Source organism: Taeniopygia guttata, chromosome 20 (genome assembly GCF_048771995.1).
Source record: "Taeniopygia guttata chromosome 20, bTaeGut7.mat, whole genome shotgun sequence".
NCBI classification, from domain to species: domain Eukaryota; kingdom Metazoa; phylum Chordata; class Aves; order Passeriformes; family Estrildidae; genus Taeniopygia; species Taeniopygia guttata.
Window position 1 is genome coordinate 4,412,906 of NC_133045.1, and position 18,573 is coordinate 4,431,478.

At 45.4% G+C, this 18,573-nt stretch overlaps 1 protein-coding gene across 15 annotated transcripts in view; it reads left to right on the forward strand.

Moving 5' to 3' along the window:
• Positions 1 to 16,767, forward strand: part of PTPRT (protein tyrosine phosphatase receptor type T) — a 530,400-nt gene extending 513,633 nt beyond the window's left edge. For all 15 annotated transcript variants that reach the window (XM_072917006.1, XM_030288709.4, XM_030288699.4 and 12 more), the window contains 5 exons: positions 1,748 to 1,879; positions 5,673 to 5,798; positions 7,774 to 7,937; positions 9,104 to 9,239; positions 10,016 to 16,767. In XM_072917006.1, the coding sequence (XP_072773107.1) occupies positions 1,748 to 1,879; positions 5,673 to 5,798; positions 7,774 to 7,937; positions 9,104 to 9,239; positions 10,016 to 10,069 (612 nt within the window). In that variant the 3' untranslated portion in view covers positions 10,070 to 16,767. The remainder of the gene's footprint in view (positions 1 to 1,747; positions 1,880 to 5,672; positions 5,799 to 7,773; positions 7,938 to 9,103; positions 9,240 to 10,015) is intronic.
• The last annotated feature ends 1,806 nt before the right edge of the window (positions 16,768 to 18,573 follow it).

An 18,573-nucleotide genomic window follows, 5' to 3' on the forward strand; every position in this document is an offset into this window, starting at 1 on the left:
TCTTTGGCTCTCCTTTATCTTTCCATAAAGGATTCAGGAATTTTTGGGGACAAAAATAATCACAGGGGAACAGCCAGAATCCTGCATTTTCCTAGCTGTTCTTGCTGAGGTGTGAAGTCTTGTACTGAGCAGGGACTCTTAGAGGACACCCTCCATCCATCCCACGTTGCCCTGAAAGGAGCAAAAGTGTCCCTCACCCTCCCCTAAAACAATGGAACATAATCCTTAAGAAATGAGACTTAAGTCACCTCGTGAGTCAAGCCATGAAGAAGGGATGATAAATTTGTGTTTAATCCATGGGGTTCAGAGAAAAACGTGAATTTATGTGTCCCTAACATCATCGTTGCCCCATAATCCCACACATGTTCTCTTGCATGAGTAATTCACACATCTGTGTCACCTTCCTTTTGAAACAGGACAGTGAACCTGGGTCCTCACCTGTAGCAAGGAGCTGGGGAGGGTTTCTTTTTCTCCTGATGGCAAATCCCACAAGCACACATGACCTTCAGCCAAGAGTTCAACTAAATTTGCTACTGGCACATCATGAAAAAACCATAGCAGGAACATTCTGGTGTTTAATTAAGGGATAAGGCTCAGTATTTTATTTCCCACTCTGTTGCCACCACTGGTTGGTATTTCACAACTTTTGACCCATTCTGGTGTTTCTAGATGTGGAATGCAGAGTGGGGAAAAAGACAAAAGTCCATTGCAGATGAAAATTTCTCAGTAAATCCTTTTGTTTTCCTTTTCTGTACATCGTGTCCCATCACCCTCCTCACACGTGCACACTCAGAAGCCCCTTTTTCCCTGCCCAGCACTTCCACCCACATCTGCCCCACATGGAGGAGAAAAGGCAACCCCCCACAATGGGCAGCTTAATACTTCAGGATTTTATTTATTTATTCACTTTAAATCTAAAATTTTATTCTGCTGGAGGGTTTTTTTGTGCTTTTTTGGTTTTTTTTTCTTTACCCCAGAATTGGTGTGCCTTTTGATTCAAGTCTATTCCACAGATGTTCAGCACAAAGGACCGTGCAGTTTCCAGGCTTATTTAAGCCTTGCCTGCTGTGGTTGGGAAGTGATAAAGTTTTCAGCTTGTTGCCTTTCATCCCAAACATTCATTAACTCAGCCCTGCAGAGGTTGGGAGCACAGCTCCACCCCTTCGTGCTTAGGAAGACTGAGGTCAGGGGGCCTTTTTGAGGTGAAAGAATAACATCAGAAATTAAATGCCAATGTCACAGGCTCTGAATGCTTCCCCACGAGCTCATAAAGGATGGCTGGGATCCAAACGTGCCACCTCTGTCACACTGCACCCCCAGGCAGCCCCAGCAGACGGGGCTAATCCCTTCTGGAGTTCCTCGAGGCCACTGCAGCAAAGGAGAACATTTGCTTCCAGCTGTTTTCCTTCCAATTATTAATATTACTGATAGTCATAGTAGTAGTAATAGTAGAATTAGCATTATTTGCTGAGTCTCAAAATATAAATAATTGATTTGGGTAATCTCTGCTCTTGTGACACTTCTTTAATGAAATGTCTTTATTGGGAGCAGAAGAATCCCATTACGAGGCGTTCATTCATTGTGGAGCGATAACAAGGAGCAGGAGATGTGATTTGTATAATCTGGTTAAATGGCTCAGACTGCCTCCCCACAGCCTCCTGGGTATAATATTCCTTTGAATAAAAGTTGATTGATTTTTCTTTCTTTTTTTTTTTTTTTTTTTTAACTAATCTTACCCTTTTGTTAGAGCCACAAGCAGCCTGCTGCCTTCATTGTCACCCAGCACCCCTTGCCCAACACCATCACAGACTTCTGGAGGCTGGTGTTTGATTACAACTGCTCCTCCGTGGTGATGCTCAACGAGATGGATGCAGCACAGGTGAGTGGCTCCTCATTCCTGCCATGTCACTCCCTTCTCAAATCCAGGGGGTTTGTAGAGAGTCCCTGCTGTCATTTGATCGGGGTGGGTGCCCTCCCACCCCAATAAATAAATGAGGGGGAGCTGGAAAGTAATAGGTGATGTTTTGGGGTTTTAATGGAGATTAAGTCCATGTGCCTGGCTGTTTGTAATGTAATTCTTATTGTAGTTAAGAGGGATCATAGAAGGGTTTGAACGGGAAGGGACCTTAAAGACCATCTTACTTTAACCCCCTGCCATGGGCAGGGACACCTCCCACTATCCTGGGGTGTTCCAAAGCCCATCCAACCTGGCCTGGGACACTTCCAGGGGTGGGGCAGCCACAGCTTCTCTGGGAACCTGTCCCAGGGCCTCACCATCCTCCCAGGGAGGAATTTCTTCCTGATATTTCATCTAATCTCACCTTCTTCAGATTGATGCTATTCCCGTTTTTTCCTATCACTCCACACCCTTCTGGAAAGTCTCCCTCCAGCCTTCCTGTAAGCCCCTTTTATGTACTGGAAAGTTGCTATGAAGTCTCCCCATTTATGATAGAAATACTTTGATATAAAATTATGTAAAATATAGTTCAAAGTATCAAACAGTTTTATATATATACTTTATCTATTACAGAATTACTTCATGTTTGCAGGCCAAAATTTCCCTCCCAAACCCACTATCTCCCCTTTCATATTTTTGTCTGTTTGGTTCAGGAAAATGCTCCCTAGTGCAGCCCCAGAGTGCTTCATGCTTGCCTTTTTCACATGGCATTTCCAGAAGAATAAAACCATGAGAGCTGAAATAATTTGAAGGATCTTTCCCCAGAATGATTTCCAGTATGATTGTGTAATTCTGAGAAATGTGCTTTGCACGGTTTGAAAATAATATAGTCCTTTTATCTCTCTTTATTTTTTTTTCTTTTTAATTCCATGTCTAAGTTGGATTTTGGCTACTGGATTTTGGCTATTTTCAGCATTTGAGCTTGCCAGGAAGGAGCTTTTGCCATTCCTCCTGCCCTGGTGTCTCCAGCCACCTTGCTGATGAGTGGCAGAGGATAACAGCTTTCAAAGAGGTGTAATCATGCAATTTGTGTGGAGAGTACATTTGGCATGGTTAATTCACCCATTACAGCCCTTGTTCAAGGAGAGGAGAGGAGCCCTCAGCAGTTGGTACTTCATGGATTAGTTTTTCATTTGTCTCTTTCATTTGTCTTACCACACTTGAAGGCAGTGAATTATTGGTCTCTTTTTTGGATGGTGATGAAGAAGCCAATCATCCCAGTCCTTAAGGGGATGTCCCATCAAGGGGAACTCGGTGGGATTCCATTCCAGCCCCAGCAGTGTTTCCATTCCAGCCCCAGTGACAGCTTCATTCAGCAGTGGGCTCTCCTGGTGCCCTGCAGAGTCCCACCACTCTGTGAGGAACCAGAGGTCTTCTGTATCTTCAGTTTTCCTCTTCCATCTCCTTGATTCTGCATCTTGGCATTGAATCCAGAGACAAATTTCACCTTTTTTTTTCCTGACACTTCAAAGCAAAACCCACCTTTTTCTGGAAATGACACACTTTCTCACTCTTGGTTCTGGGAAAACACAAACCTTTCAGCCCTAGCCAGTGTTATTCTTGTGACTATCTTTCTGCACAAAGCTTAGGTTTTTTTCCTAGCAAAGTTTTGCTGTGATGATGTGGTCTGTAGGCACAGAAAAGGGGATTTGGCAGTGCATGAAGTCACTTTGACAGTTTCTGTAGCACAGTGTCACCTCGAGAGTGCAGCCAATGCCAGAACACCCAGGTGGCACTGGAAGTTAAGGAGGATTTTAAAGTTTGTATTTTATGAGCTACCAGTGAGACAGTTTGATATCACAGAATCGTTTGGGGAGGAAAAGACCTCTAAGATCATTGAGTCCACCTCAGCACTGCCAAGGCCACCACTAACCCATGCCACCAAGTGTCATATCTGCACATCTTTTAAATCCCTCCAGGGATGGTGACTCCACCACTGCTCTGGGCAGCTGTTCCATTGTTTGACCACCCTTTCAGTGAAGAAATCTTCCTTAACAGCCAATCTAAGCTTTCCCTGGCACAGTTTGAAGCTGTTTTCTGTCATCCTATCCCTTGTTCCTTGGGAACAGAGCCTGCCCCTCACCTGGCTGCACACTGAGGGATTTGTGGAGAGTGAGAGGGTTTCCCCCATTTCCCCTCTTCTCCAGGCTGAGCCCCTTTCCCAGCTCCCTCAGCTGCTCCTGGGGGCTCCAGACCCTTCCCCAGCTCTGCTGCCCTTCAGACCACACACAACCATTGTGTGACTGAGTGGCCTCAAGCCCATCCATCCAGATCTCTGTGCAAGTCCTTCCTATCCTCCAGCAGATCATCAGATCCATTGTGGACAGGAGTTTTATGGAAGAGAACTTGTCACTGTGCCTGCCCTGTCCTTGCATGACAATATTGTCATTCCCTGTCTGTTCATCAGTGCCTGATCCCAGGGGAAAGGCAAATAAACCCCTGTGGAGGTCAGAGCACACAGCAGGCAGTTTTCACAGTGTACACACCTGTGTGTTTGGAGAGGTGGCCATTCACAGACCTGCTCTGGAGAAGCGAATTTTCCATCCTATGGAAAGGTTTCATCTTCTGCTTTCCACTGCACCTTGAGGTTGTTTGCTAAGGCTCCTCTCAGCTCACATCTCCCTGCCTGAGGAACAGATGCTTTGAGAGGAGATCACTAGGCAGCTTGAAAGTCTGAAGGAAGAGTAAAGAAACCCTTCAAAGGACTTGCTTGTGTGGTCTTGGCTGGCTTGCTTAATCTTGAAAAACTAACAAGGGCAAAGATGCAGAAGATTGTGTGACTATCCCACCCAGTTTCAATCCTGTATGATCAAAGGAAGAACAGGAGTGCAGAATTAATGCAGCCGCATGCACGCGCTTGGCGTCGTTGCTGGCAGTGATTGAACTTGAAAAGCTCAAGATCGAGTTCAAATGAGCATCTGGGGGTTTCAAAACTTGTACAAAATTACACTTGAAAATAGGAAGGGGAAAAAAGCCACAAAGAAATACAATCTTAGCAGAAACTGCTAATGAGCTCTCATGCAAAATATTTTTGTGCCATGATCTATTTCCAGCTGGATTTAAAATCCTTAGATTGTAATTTGTGTGCATAGGGTGTTTTTTGAACTCAGTAATATCAGCACAAGAAAAAGACTCCCAGCCTGCTTCACGAACTTCAGAGGTGCAGTTGTGGCTCACACTAAAAACAAGAGTTGCTCTTGTTGCTCTCAGAACAAACTCACTCTCCTTCCCCTGCTCACTGGTAGAGCCAGAAAATGAAAAATTTATCTTACAGAGAAAAAAAAAATCCTGTTTGTTTGAATTAAGATTAATTTTCTTCGTGCCTGTACTGTTTCCTCATTTTTACCAAATCTCTAAGGTTCCTATTAAATTTATCTACAGACACTAATCTTTCAATGTTCCTGTTAAATCTCTATCCTTACAGAAGCTTCATTTGTCAGCCACCTTCTCTGCACCTCTAGACCCAGAATTCAATCAGTTCCAAATTGTGTTCATACAAAAATAAAGAGGAAGAAAAGTTCAGGCCCTAAAATATATTTCTTTTTTTCTTCATATTCAGGATATAAAATATTTTACTGAGTTAGAGTGAGATCTTCTCTGAACAAAGCCACGATATACAAATGGGTGATGGATTTTGAGCTGGTTATAAATGCAAAAGGAATTATACGATATGTTAATAATTAAGATTTCTTTTTGGTGTTGTATTTATTCCTAGCTCTGTATGCAGTACTGGCCAGAGAAGACATCCTGTTGTTATGGCCCAATCCAGGTGGAGTTTGTTTCAGCAGACATTGATGAAGATATCATCAACCGGATATTCCGGATTTGCAACATGGCCAGGGTAAGAGAGGAGAAATACCACGTTCCCTAGTTATTCCCAAAAACACATTTTGGCTCGAGGAAGAAGCAGAGCCAAGACTTGTGGTTTAGAGATGCAGAATCTCTCACCTAGGAATGAAATTCCACTGCAGCTACTTCCTTTAATTAACATTTAATCAGCCTGCATTGCTAAAGGACTCTTGGCTGAAAGCAGCAAGTGGATGATATGAGCTGAAAATCTGTATATAAATGGTGAGCATTTTTCTGTGTATATTTGAGAACAATTCATCACTTAGTAGCCAATATAAAGCCATCAGTATTGCAGGAAATAAACTGGGCTGGTGTCAGCAGCTCTCCATCTGTCAGCTCCCAGGCAGTGTCTCTGAAGACAGATGCAATGTTTACTGGCTAGACTGGGATTCCCAACTGCCACTGCTTTCCCTATAAATAAGCAACTGCCATTTCTGTAAGCAACTCTTTGTCTGTGTCCCTCAGCCCCAGGACAGCTGAAATGATAGAAACAAAGTTTATCTGCACACTGAGCCCTGGCAATCCGACTTCAGGGCTGCAGGAAGGGGCTTCAGCAGAGGATTTTTCTCTCATTAGTTGTTTCCCAGATTGATTATGTTTTCTTTGTTGTTCCTCTTTCATTTTTTTCTGGTCAGAAATGGAAGCAGGCTCTGCAAATTATATTTCCATGCAGTGTAACCCATCAGTGTCTACATGGTCAGAGCCTGTGCAGCCATTCAGGTGTGGCACTGCAGAGGGAACGTTGTGGTCCAGCCACAGAAATTGATAAACTGGTTGGATATCAGACACCTTCCTGTGCCTCAGGGGGTCATAAAACTGGTCATACCAAGGCTCTGTGGCTCCCAGGTGGAGCTGGCCCATGGATGCAGGGCTGGCAGGGCAGGTGCTGTGTGCTCTCTGCACTCACCCATGTCCAGCACCACGGCCACTGCCAGCAAACTCGTGAGGCTCCTCGTGAATCCCCAGAGAATTTTTGACAGCTGCCTCTACTTCCTATGGCACAGCACAGTCAACCAACAAAGAGACATTTGATCTGTTTGTGCAGTTTGATGAAACTTTATTCTGGAAACCCAACATGGCTCCCATTGGTGTCCACTTGGTTCTGGTGCCAGAGCTCACCCCTAGGTCAGGGGTGGCTCCGTGCGGTGGAAAAGTCTCTCCTCCAGCCTGTGCTTCCAAAGAAAGGCTCAGCAGTCTCTGTTGTTCGGTCTCAAGGCAGTTTATTGCAAGTTATCTAAATGATTTTCTTCTGGGGCTGCTGTGGTTTGCTCACAGCTCAGGCAGAGGCACACACACACCCTGACATCCTCTCTGACTCCCGACTGCTTCTTCTCTCCCCGCCCAGGGCTGCTGCTGTCTTTTATATGGTACATTACGTGTTACATGGGTACAGTTTGTCCCCAATGCCTATTACCTATATTAAATGGTGCTTTTCTACTCTAAACCAATCTGGGAGTGCCAACAGCACCAAGAACATGGAGGTGAGGAAGAAGAAAGAGGGAGAACAGGGCAGGCCCAAATCCCTCCATCTTAAAACCTCTGACCCCCATGTACAAGACCTAAAACCCCCCTGGTACAGCACTAAAAAATTCTTCCCTCTACTTTGTGACTACTTCTACTATAGTATCTAAACTTTTGTGACTTCTTGTTCTTTCTGCAAGGTTGGTAAATCATTCCATGGCTCAAACCCAAAATCACAGCTGTTTCCAGCTGCCTGCCAGGGTCTCAAATGCTTCTGACCTGGGCCCGGAACATCCAAAAATGTCTGAGGGACATTTTGAGTTCTGACAGCTCGGTAACAATTGTTATCCAGGTTAGAGAAAAGCCCTTGTTTCTGCACTGTGCCCAGCGTGGAGAACAAACACCACACTGCAGTGCAGAGGGCAGGGTGGCGTGTCAGCAGCGCTGCCAGCCCTGCCCATCCCTCCCCTGGCCCGTGCAGCCCCTGAGCAGGCTCTGTGTTGCAGCCGCAGGACGGGTACCGCATCGTGCAGCACCTGCAGTACATCGGCTGGCCGGCCTACAGGGACACCCCTCCCTCCAAGCGCTCCCTGCTGAAGGTGGTCAGGAGGCTGGAGAAGTGGCAGGAGCAGTACGACGGCAGAGACGGGCGCACCGTGGTACACTGCCTGTAAGTAGGGCTGGGAAACGTCTCTGCAGCCTCACGTGCTGCTCGGTGAAGACAAGTGGGTTGTGGATCTGGAAGTCTGGTGGTGACGTTTCTCCTCTCTCTCAGCCCCTAAATTATCAGGCTAGCCCAGAGATATGAGGCCTTGAGGGGAGGAACATCAGGAGATGGGCAAAGATTTCCAAAAGAGGCTCTCACCCCAATGTGGTTGTACAGCTCTTTTTATTGCATGGTCCGAGGGAAGAGCGGGGGAAAGAGAGTGAACAGGAAGGGACATGGCCTTATCTGGGCTCTGGACAGGGAGGGCTCTTTTGACTCTCCACCAGCCCTGTTGGGGCTGGAAGGAGGGGTCCAGGTTTATCTGATCAGTGTCACAGCATTCCTGGGAAATGGGGAAAACCTGGCCTGAGCACAATGTAACATGGTGATTTGCCAGGCTTCAGCTGGTGAAAATGGAGTTAAAGTAAATTTATAATACACTTTAAGTTAATATTGTGCTGCATTATAGTATCCTGGCCCAGGGATTTTGCTGATTGCAGTGAGAAATAACTCCAAGAGCCCTGGTACGTTGTAGGTCTCGTGACTGGAGTGCAGACAGAGCTGCTGTGAGCCCGGAGCAGGGCTTGCAGCACTGCAGTCCTTGAGCTTCCCTGTCCCCCACTCCAGGAATCCCTTAGCCCTTCCATACCCGCCCATGTTCTACAGGTCTCCACTTTCACAGACTCACTGAGTGGTTTGGGTTGGAAGGGACCCCAAATACTGCTCCTAATGACCACCTTCCACTATCCCAGGCTGCTCCAAGCCCTGTCCAGTCTGGCCTTGGACACTTCCAGGGATCCAGGGGCAGCCACAGCTGCTCTGGGCACCCTGTGCCAGAGGCTCACCATCCTCACAGGGAAAAATTCCTTCCCAATATCCCATCCAACCCTGCCCTCTGGCAGTGGGAAGCCATTCCCCCTTGTCCTGTCATGCCTTTGTCCTAAGCCCCCCTCCAGCTCTCTTGGAGCCCCTTTAGGCACACAAACCCTTGAACATCAGCCCTTACATTAGAGACCTTCCACATGACAGCAATCTCTCCATTAGAGACCTGTCCATGAGGTGTGAGCTGTGTGTGCTCCCCTTCCCTCAGCCTCCCCAGCCCCACCTTCCCCTCTTTTGTCCCGTGCCAGGAACGGCGGAGGGCGCAGCGGCACCTTCTGTGCCATCTGCAGCGTGTGCGAGATGATCCAACAGCAGAACATCATCGACGTGTTCCACATAGTGAAAACACTACGGAATAACAAATCCAACATGGTGGAGTCACTGGTAAGGCTTCTTGCTGCTCGTTCCCCACCCACTGTGTGTGCAAAAGACTTCAGGATAGGTAAGAAAATGTCCAAATGGCGTAGTTCAGGATGAATCAAAATGAATGGGAATGTCCAGAGTTAAAACTGGTCCTGGCTTAGTTCAGGATGAATCAAAATGAATGGGAACGTCCAGAGTTAAAACTGGTCCTGTTTTAGCATGTTCAGTGAATCTTCCTGCTTCTCCTTCTGAGAAGAGGGTTTGCCCTGGCAGGGTGATGGACCCTGTGTCCCATGCCCAGCTGCCTCAGGAGGTCAAACCCCACAGAGCTGTCACCGTGGCTGTGGGAAGGGTGGGATTTGTCCTCCTGTCCATGCAGGGATTTGTCCTCCTGCCCAGCCCAATGCTGGGTGCTGTGACACATCTGGAAACCAGGAAGGGAGAAGAGTCCAGCCCCCAGGCCTGGCTCCCTGCAGCCCAGGAGATTAAACTGTCCTGAATTCAGCCATCTCCATCCATCACCCTGAGTTCATGCCTCAGAAACAACCCATGCAGTGAGGGCTGGAGGCAAATATGAATAGTCCAGACTGGGGCTGTCTCTTTGAGTGCTTTTCTCTTCCTTTGACGACACCATCTCCCAGCCATGCTTGCTCAGGATCACTCAGAAACACAACCAGCATTTGCCTGCTCATGCCAAAGGCTGTAAGAAAGAGGGAGGAGGTATTGCTGCTTGTAGAACGAGGCTCTGAGGAATTTTCCCATATCCTAATGCAGTTCCTTTGTGTCCTCTCTTTCAGGAACAGTATAAATTTGTATACGAGGTTGCACTGGAATACTTGAGTTCCTTTTAGCCCAGCGAAGGGAGGGGACCCCACGATGTGCCAGACCCCAAACTCTGGCGGATGCTTCTCCCCTGCCCCACACTGGAAGGCAGTAACAAGTGTGGGAAGGAAAACTTCTCCTTCCTTCTCAGCAAGAGACTGAGGTTGCAGAGACCTCGCTGGAAGGCTGCCTGTGTGTGCTGCTGCCTGCTTTCTATCGGAACATCTACTGCTTCTTAAATAACTTACTGTAAAAATTAGCAACATGGGAGACAGGCTGAAAGACTGGACCTTCTAATCCCCTCTGACTTCTCTCCTCTTTTGGATTGTGTTTTCGTTCTGCTTGCTGCAGAGTGGGGAAGGAATGAAACCCTTAGGAAATTCTCTTTTAAATGTCTCCTTTTTAATTTATAATTTTGTTCTCAAATCCCAGCCTTTTAATTTTTTAATTTCATGCAGCAGTCATTTGGGAAAAATGAGATAGCCATAGGGGATACATGAAATGTTTCATTACAATTTGTCTACCTTATCTGTTTGCTTTTATTTGTTTTTCCAAATGGAAAGGCCAACACAAAAAAAAAAAAAAAAAAGAAAAAAAAAAAAAAAGACTATGCTGGAATTCTCTTCCCAAATGTAGTCCCTTTAAGCATGAAAATAGATGGTGGAGACGAGAAGCTGTTCATGGATCCACTGCCTCCACAGAAATATTTCCTCCCAGTTTCTGCTCGACTTCAGGGCTGTGCATGACCCAGTTTCATCCCTCTGGTCTGTGTCCTTTGGCTGCTGGTGAAGCTGTTGAGGAGTTTCCCAGCCACTAGAACCTGAAGGTTAAATATTTGCACCAAACAAATGGCATTTGTCTGGCAACTTTGGTAACTTGGTTACCACATTTCCCAAGTATTAGCTGGGGTGCAGTGTGTCTCTGACAAACAGGGTATGAAGTAGGTATTAGTGCTCATATACTATGTATGACTATTTTTTATTTATTATTTGTATTGCTGTAGAACTTAGGACCCCTAGTCATGCCAGGACCCTGCTGAACTAGGCACTGTGCAAGCAGACAGCAAAGAAAGTTCCTGCTCCAGAGTTTAAAACGCTGAAGGTTCTTAAAATTGGGTTTGGGCAAGATTTCCTCACTATTTCCAGGTCCTACAAGCTCCAAAATTCTACCCTATTGGAGCTGTAAGAAAGGTGATGTACATACACAGAAACCTATTCTGACACCTGTAAAGAGGAGTGTTAGCCCAGCACAGCAGCTTCTCTTCTTAAGCAAAACAGCTTTTGTTTTATCCTGCAAAAATGCCTGTGCAAGTCTCCTTCTCTGAAGCAAACACCAGATGTGTTTTGCCACGGTTGTGGACCTCATTCCGACTTCTTAGCAACTAAGAAATTGCTTTTCTGAAAAAGTATGTTTAGGTAGTTAATCACTAAGGTCTGCAGGGTAATCTTGGGGAAAAAATAATTGAATGAACAAGACTTTACAATAATTAGTATTTCAATTTAGCTATTTATTTATCTCGAGGGTGTGGGATATGAGGTTGCTCTGTGTGTAAAATGAATTCTGGGGTGTAGGGTTCTTTAAATTCAGACTTGCTAAAAGATAGACTGAAGGTAAGAGTTGAAGGAAACTCCCATTTTCTTATCACCCTGTAGTTTTCCACCCTCAGGTAAATACTCAGAGGCTGCTGGGAGCTCTGTCCTGCCCATGTCTGGCACAGAGCATGCCAGAAGTTCAAAATATTTTGCTAATTCTGTCTGTGAATTCAAAAGGCACCTCGGTCATTCTTTCTTCAATAGTCACACCCTCACCTTGACCAGGAGGGATGGAAATGAAATCTGGCAAAAGCAGCTCTTGATTCAGCTACACCAGTACCCAGCCAAACCATTGTCATCCACCAGGACCTGCCCAGCCTAGGAAAGGATGCCTGGAGTTTCATTAATACCCCTCTTGACAAGCAAAGGATGCTGAACCACCTGGGCTTTCTCTAAGGAGCTTTGGATTCTTGGCTTTAATATCATGGAGGTCTTAACTGGTCATGAGCCACCTTCTCACAGGAGCCTCTCTGCTGTTTCTGGTTGGTCCTTTCTGGTGCCTGCAAAAAAAAAAAAATAATGAAATCAAACTTAGTTCCAGTTGGGGCTGTCTGTGGGTATCTGGCATCTCAAGGGACTGGTCTGAATTGGGTTCTTTTTCTTTATGCAACTAAACAAAAACAATTCAGCAGGAAAAATAACTAGAAGGCAAAGTGAAACTATGAGATAAAAGTGAGAGGAAAAGTCTAATCTTGGTGTTTTGATTACAGTTGGCTGGATGCAACAGTGTAGGTCAGGTGTTGAGAGAGAAAAGGGAAGAGGGAATTCTAATCCCAGGATGGGATTTTTCAACAACTGCCCGGGTATGAAGAAGCTACAAGTCAGCAAAGTGTTTTTGACTCTGCTGACTCCAGAAAGCCAAAGGGAGCCACTCCCTGTGGATGCTATAGAACTATTAATTAGTAATTAGCATTCTGTTAATTTTACATAGAAAGTAGCACAGTGACAGGTCTCCCTTGTGATTTAGGGGAGTGAAGCCAGCACGGAGGGTGACAGCTGGGATAAGGGAACACAGAGGTAAAGAAATGCCAGTATCACTGAGGTGTGAAGTGTAGGAGGTAATTTAGGCTTAACTTAAAAGAAACTAGATTGAAATACCAGAGTTAAGCCCACAGGAGGGGTGTGTGAGTGAGGGGAAGGACATGTGGGATGAGCAGAGCACAACAGCACTGGTTTAGGGTCTGGAAGTAGGTTTGGATATGTTTTATGGTATGAAAAACACCACTAAAGGGTCAGATACCTGTATCAGCTGGCTCAGCCCTCTGAAAAAGCCAAGTGATGTTGGCAAAAACTGCAGGAAAAGATATTTAAGCTAAATTTTACATTTTATAGCTGCTCAATGCAAATGTTGGTTACCACAGCCCAACAGTTAGTCACAGCTTATTATGTGGCTACTCAACCATGTGTCTGAACTTCCTAATGTCCAGCATAAAACCCATATGGAAAGATGCTCAGCAGACACTGCAGATTGTGTTGCCAAACTGTTGTAAATTCCTGCAGTTACTGTGCTTTTGGGGGACTGACCCAGCTCCAGTCTGTGTTGGCTCAGGGATCTTCATGCTGTTCCTCCCTGCACAGTGCAAATATGCCAAGTGTGAATTAATGATGAAGGGAATTGTGTGGAAAAGCTCACTTTAAATCACTTTATTACCTTGAGGTTGTTTAAACCCTAGAGAACAGCCCATAGTGAAGTAGGTAATGTGTTTGAAGCAAGATTATGGGTGATGGGTTTGTTTTCATGGGGAAAGAAAGAAATTATGAGATGAGATAAAGGAGGTTTTCTCACTCCTGGAAGGATTAATAGTCAATGTGAGCTTTTCAGCCTAAGCATCCCTGCTGTGGATGAAAAGTGATAATGTGCAGTAAAAAAAAAGGTGAATTCCTCAGTGATTGAATCTTAGGCTGGAAAAAATATCATATTGACAATATTTGAATGGGCATAATGAAGATGAACTTACTCCCATGGAGAGCTCCTTCAGAGGTGAGGGGGAACTGTTTGTGATAGCACAGAGTTGGTGTAAAGTTTGGTTTGAAATACAAGGAAGTAGAAACAGGTGCTATCTCATATAGGGGGTAACCAACATCTTAAATTATTAATGGTTTAACTGCAGCAATGAATTCCACTGATTACCAGTAGTTTCTAGCCTTTTATTCTGGAGCTATAAACTCTCGGGGGAAAAAAAGTTCAGTAGCCACATGGATTCCACAGCAGCAGATTTAGGTAGATTAAGATGCTAGAGTGGCTTTTCCATTTACTTTCCACAGGCCCTTAAGCAGTATTTTGTGGGATTTCCCTTGGCAATCTCAAGCCAGGGATTTTTGGTCACTGCTTTTAGTGTGCTGTAGAGTCAGAGGAAGGAGAGAGGCTCCTGCAGCAGGTGGTTCACGACACAGTTAAACCAGTTTCCATCTGGAAGAGAAGGAAAGGAGAAAAAATCTCCTTTGGGAAAAACCAAACATTGGAGGAGAAGGCAAATGAAATGGATCCTGAAACAGGTAGGAAATTTGCACCTTGCTCTCTCTCTCATTCTTGCACAGCTGCTCTCATCTCACTCTTCTGAGCTCCTGCCAAGATCATAAAAAACACATAATGTCACATTCTGTGCTGTGGAGATGGAGCACTCGGAGTGTGACAGAGGGAATAAATCCTGAGGGACAAAGATAAAAGGAGATTTGCTCAAGAGAGGAATCTTCAAATATGAGGTGCTTCTATCTGTCACACTTTCAGAATTTTTAGTGAAGTCACAGAGCAGTGCAGAGTCCTGGCATGGTCCTGGATGGGCAATGTGGTGGAAAAGTTCCCCTTGGAAAACTTCATTTTCCTGTAATAAATGTGAACAATCAGCTCTATGATGTTGGCAGCACAGTTAATTTTTGTAATCACTCCAGCCAGTGAAAGGGGCATCTCAAGACCTTTGTGGGAAGCTGCTGCATTTTCATTTAAGAATCTTGAATTTGTGTTAAGTGTACAAAAGACAGTCATCCCCATTTTTTAAATGAAAATAAAGGGGGCAAAACTGGCAACATTTATTCAGCATAACCACTGCCATTGGGTAAAAAATTCCATATTCCTGCTGTGTGAGGGCAGAACAAAGCACTGCAGCTGCCCTGCCCAGAGAGAGGAACAGGAGGAGCCAGCTAAGTCCGAGAGACAGATGTGAGTAATGAGGATTCTGTTGACCCTCCTGTGCTCTTGCTTATTTAGATTGCAGTCTTCTATAGCCATACATACATAATATACAATTTCAATGCAAGTGCTCTTTCTTTCCCTGTTCCCAAAAATACCCACCACTCTTTTTCCTCGAGGGTGAGCCAACAGCATAGCGAGCAAAGCCCAATTTCTGCCATTTTGGCAAGGACCACAAGGAAAATCCATCATGTATTATCTGTTCATTGACTTGGAAAAGGTATCAATCATCTCCCTCATATGCATACTTGAAGAATGTACAATTTGCTCAAACTGTCAAGCAGAATCATACATTTTCATATACCACCAAATCCTGGTGGTACGGAGTGTGATGGAAAGAAAAAAAAAAAAAAGGCAAAAACTTGCTGACTTCCAGTGACCTCTAGTCTATAACCATTAATTACTGTGTTAAAATATTTTTAAAGTTTCCCTTGTGGAAAAAAAAAAATAAACTATGCTCAGAATATCCTACAGTTTAATGTTGGACTAGCAGAATGTGAAAACCTGGCAGCTTTTCCAGTTTGTAAAAACATGAGGGATCTAAATTAGTCTTTCCATCCTCATCCCAGTTCATGCAGCAGATTTTCCACCACTATTCTGTTTTCAACCTGAGCCTTAAAAGACAAACTAATGCAGCAGACTGAATGCCAGATGCTGGTGTTCCCATAGTGTTTCCTAGCAGGGGGAAAAAAAAATTTAGAAGGATGAAAAGGGAAAAGAACAAGCTAAAATAGTTTTTCTTGGAATTCAATTCAATAAGCTGTTTCTGAGCAGTACAAGCATGAGCCAGTCCGTGGCACTTTGGAGGTACAGGGTGAGGATGCTGTAGAAGTCCCTTTGGGACCAATCCTGATATTTCATATATAGGTACCCAAGAGCTTAGTGGTTCCTTTAGTGGAGGCAATTGTCACAGAAGGAGTTTCAGAGATCTGTTACCCTGCAATGCCACTCTTTGGGACACCCTGTGAGACACCTCACGTGTGTTGCTCTGTGGAGATGGATTTCCTTGTGTGAGTACATCATCTTCCAGTGAGGAAATCCCCAGGAAATCTTCTTTGTGTGAAATAATGGAAAGGAGTGTGTTTTGGGGGATGGAAGAGGAAGTGGGGCCAGCACTTTACAAGCTTTCATGAATTTAGGTACTCAGACTCCCCAGGACAAACACTGCTCAGTTTTTCACGTTGTTGACAGTCAAACCAAACGTCATGTGCTGGACTTCCATGTACCTGGAGCAGAACTGGAATTACCCCCTCATTGCCTTTCTAGCCCTTTCTTGCATTGCCAGCATTTAAACACTGTACTTCTATGCCAAAAGTTTGAGCTGCATCCTTAACACCCCCCTTAACCCATCCCAACTAACCGCAGTGACAAAATTCACTCCCAGCCTGACTGAACCTCCTCCCTCCCCGCACCCACCCTGTGGGAATCCCAAAGTGCCAGCATCGCTTCTTGCAGCCCTGCCACCACTTCAGAGCGATGCTGTGGCTGCCCCTGGCTGAGCAGAGGCCATTCCAGCTCCCTGGAGGTGTTTTTGGGCAGGGAGGAGTGCTGCATGAGAGGAGTCTCTGCTGCTGCGCTGCCGCCCCCTCTCCTCCCCCTCGGCCTTTATGGATTACTGGTGAAACTCACTTGTACAGTTTGGATGTTTGATAGATAAAGCACGTAGGAAAAAACAAAAAAAGGAAAAAAATATAAATACAAAACTCTCAACACTGTGCATTCAGTGTCTTTTCTTTCTAGCTTAAAAGAAGGAAGGTAAATAATGTCAAGTCAATGAATATCAGATATATTTTTTGACTGTACATTACAGTGAAGTGTAATCTTTTTTTTACAACTGCGAGTCCATCTTATTTATTCTTGTAAATGTTCCCAGACAATGTTTGTAATATGGGCTGTGTTGCAAATCCATAAAATAAATCTGTGATCTGAGATTAATGTTTTACTAAGAGCCTCTTGTACTTGTGCCTTTTCTTTGGACTTAGAGGAGGCAAGGCATTGTGAGCAGCACTGCTGGAAGTGATGGGGTGACTGCATGACAAAAAATAAGACCAGCATCTTGTCACAGTGATGGGCTTTGCATCATGGTTGTCATTCAGGAGATGAAGAGCAGAAAAGAGAATTCAGCAGGCACTCACCCTAGCTGCAGATTTTGTGTCAGTCCTCTCAGAAAGCCTGTGGATGTGAGCTAAGTAGTTTTGAAAATTACAGTCTTAGCAGCATGGGTTAGAGCAAAGCATATTTTTGCAACTTTTTCTCTCTAACAGGCATTGCTGTATTGTTTCCTTGGTACTCAGTGCTGAATGACAAATTGCTGATAGGTTCCTGAGATTTTTCTGGTGGTTTCTATAGATGGACTGCACTGGTTCAGCTGGGATAGAGTTAATTCCCTTCCCAGTGGCTGCTTTGGGGCTGGGGTTTGGATTTGGCTGAACACAGGGTTGATAATACAGATATTTTTGTTATTGCTGAGCAGGGATTGCACAGAGCCAAGGGCTTTCCTTGTAGAGCCACGCTGAGGAGGGTCTGGGGGTCTGTTGGAGGCTGGGAGGAGGCACAGCCAGGACAAGTGACCCAAACTGACCATAAGCAAGTCCCAGACCATGTGGCATCATGCATAAAATGGGGGAGGAAGAAAGAAAAGGAGAACATTTGGAGTGATTATGTTTTTCCTCCCAAGTAACCAATTAGTGTGATGGGGCCCTGCACTCCTGAGGATGGCTGAACCTGCCCAGCCATGGGAAGTGAGGAAAGAACTCTTTGTTTTGCTTTCTCTTTGTTTGCAAGCTTTTGATTTCCCTCTTTATCCCAACCCCCAAGCTTTCTGGCTTTCACCCTTCCCATTCCCTCCCTGATCCAGCTGGAGTGGGGTGAGTGAGTGACTGTGGTTGTTCCTGCGGCTAAGCCATGACAAAGAGTCACAGAAATCACAGAATCGTGGAATATCCCGAGCTGGGAGGAACCCACAGAATCCCCCAGCCCCATCCCTGCACAGACCCCCCAACAGCCCCACCCTGTGCACCCCTGGCAGCGCTGTCCCAACGCTCCTGCAGCTCTGGCAGGTTTGGGGATGTGCCCATCCCCTGGGGAGCCTGGGCAGTGCCAGCACCTCTGGGGAAGAGCCTTTCCCTGATCTCCATCCTCAACCTCCCCTAAACAGTTCCATGCCATTTTCTTGAGTCCTGCCACTGCTGACAAGCCTGAAGAGCTTGGGGCTGTCCCTGCTCTGCTCCTTGTGAGGATGTTGAAGACCTCAGTGAGGTCTCCCCTCATCTCCTCCTCCCCAGGCTGAACCAACCAAGGGACACGGATATGGAAGGGATTTTGTGCAGATGTTTTGTGCTGCCAGACCCAAACAGGGGATATGGGTGTCAGCAGTGAGTGTTTTCACACATTTCCTAGCACACATTTCCCACCTTCTGGTTTTGCACACGTGTTCATCAACAGATCGCCAAGACAGCGCTTGGCCCCTTCAGTCAGTGCACAGGAGTAGATTGTAGCAAAGGGAGTAGATGAGGCTGCCCTGCTCTGAAGACCTCTTTATTCCAAGAACACAGGCAGTGCATTGAGATTCATAGCTTAAGGTGTCAGAACAGGAGAGTCTAGCCATGCTACAGCTGTAGAACCTAACTGTGGTAAGAACTGCTCTTTTAGGAGTTGTCCATTACTGAAAAAGAAAAAATATTCAATAAGTCTTATTAACAAGAATGCATAGCTCCTGTTTTTGTTAGAGGAGTTGGAGTCAATGATCTTTGTG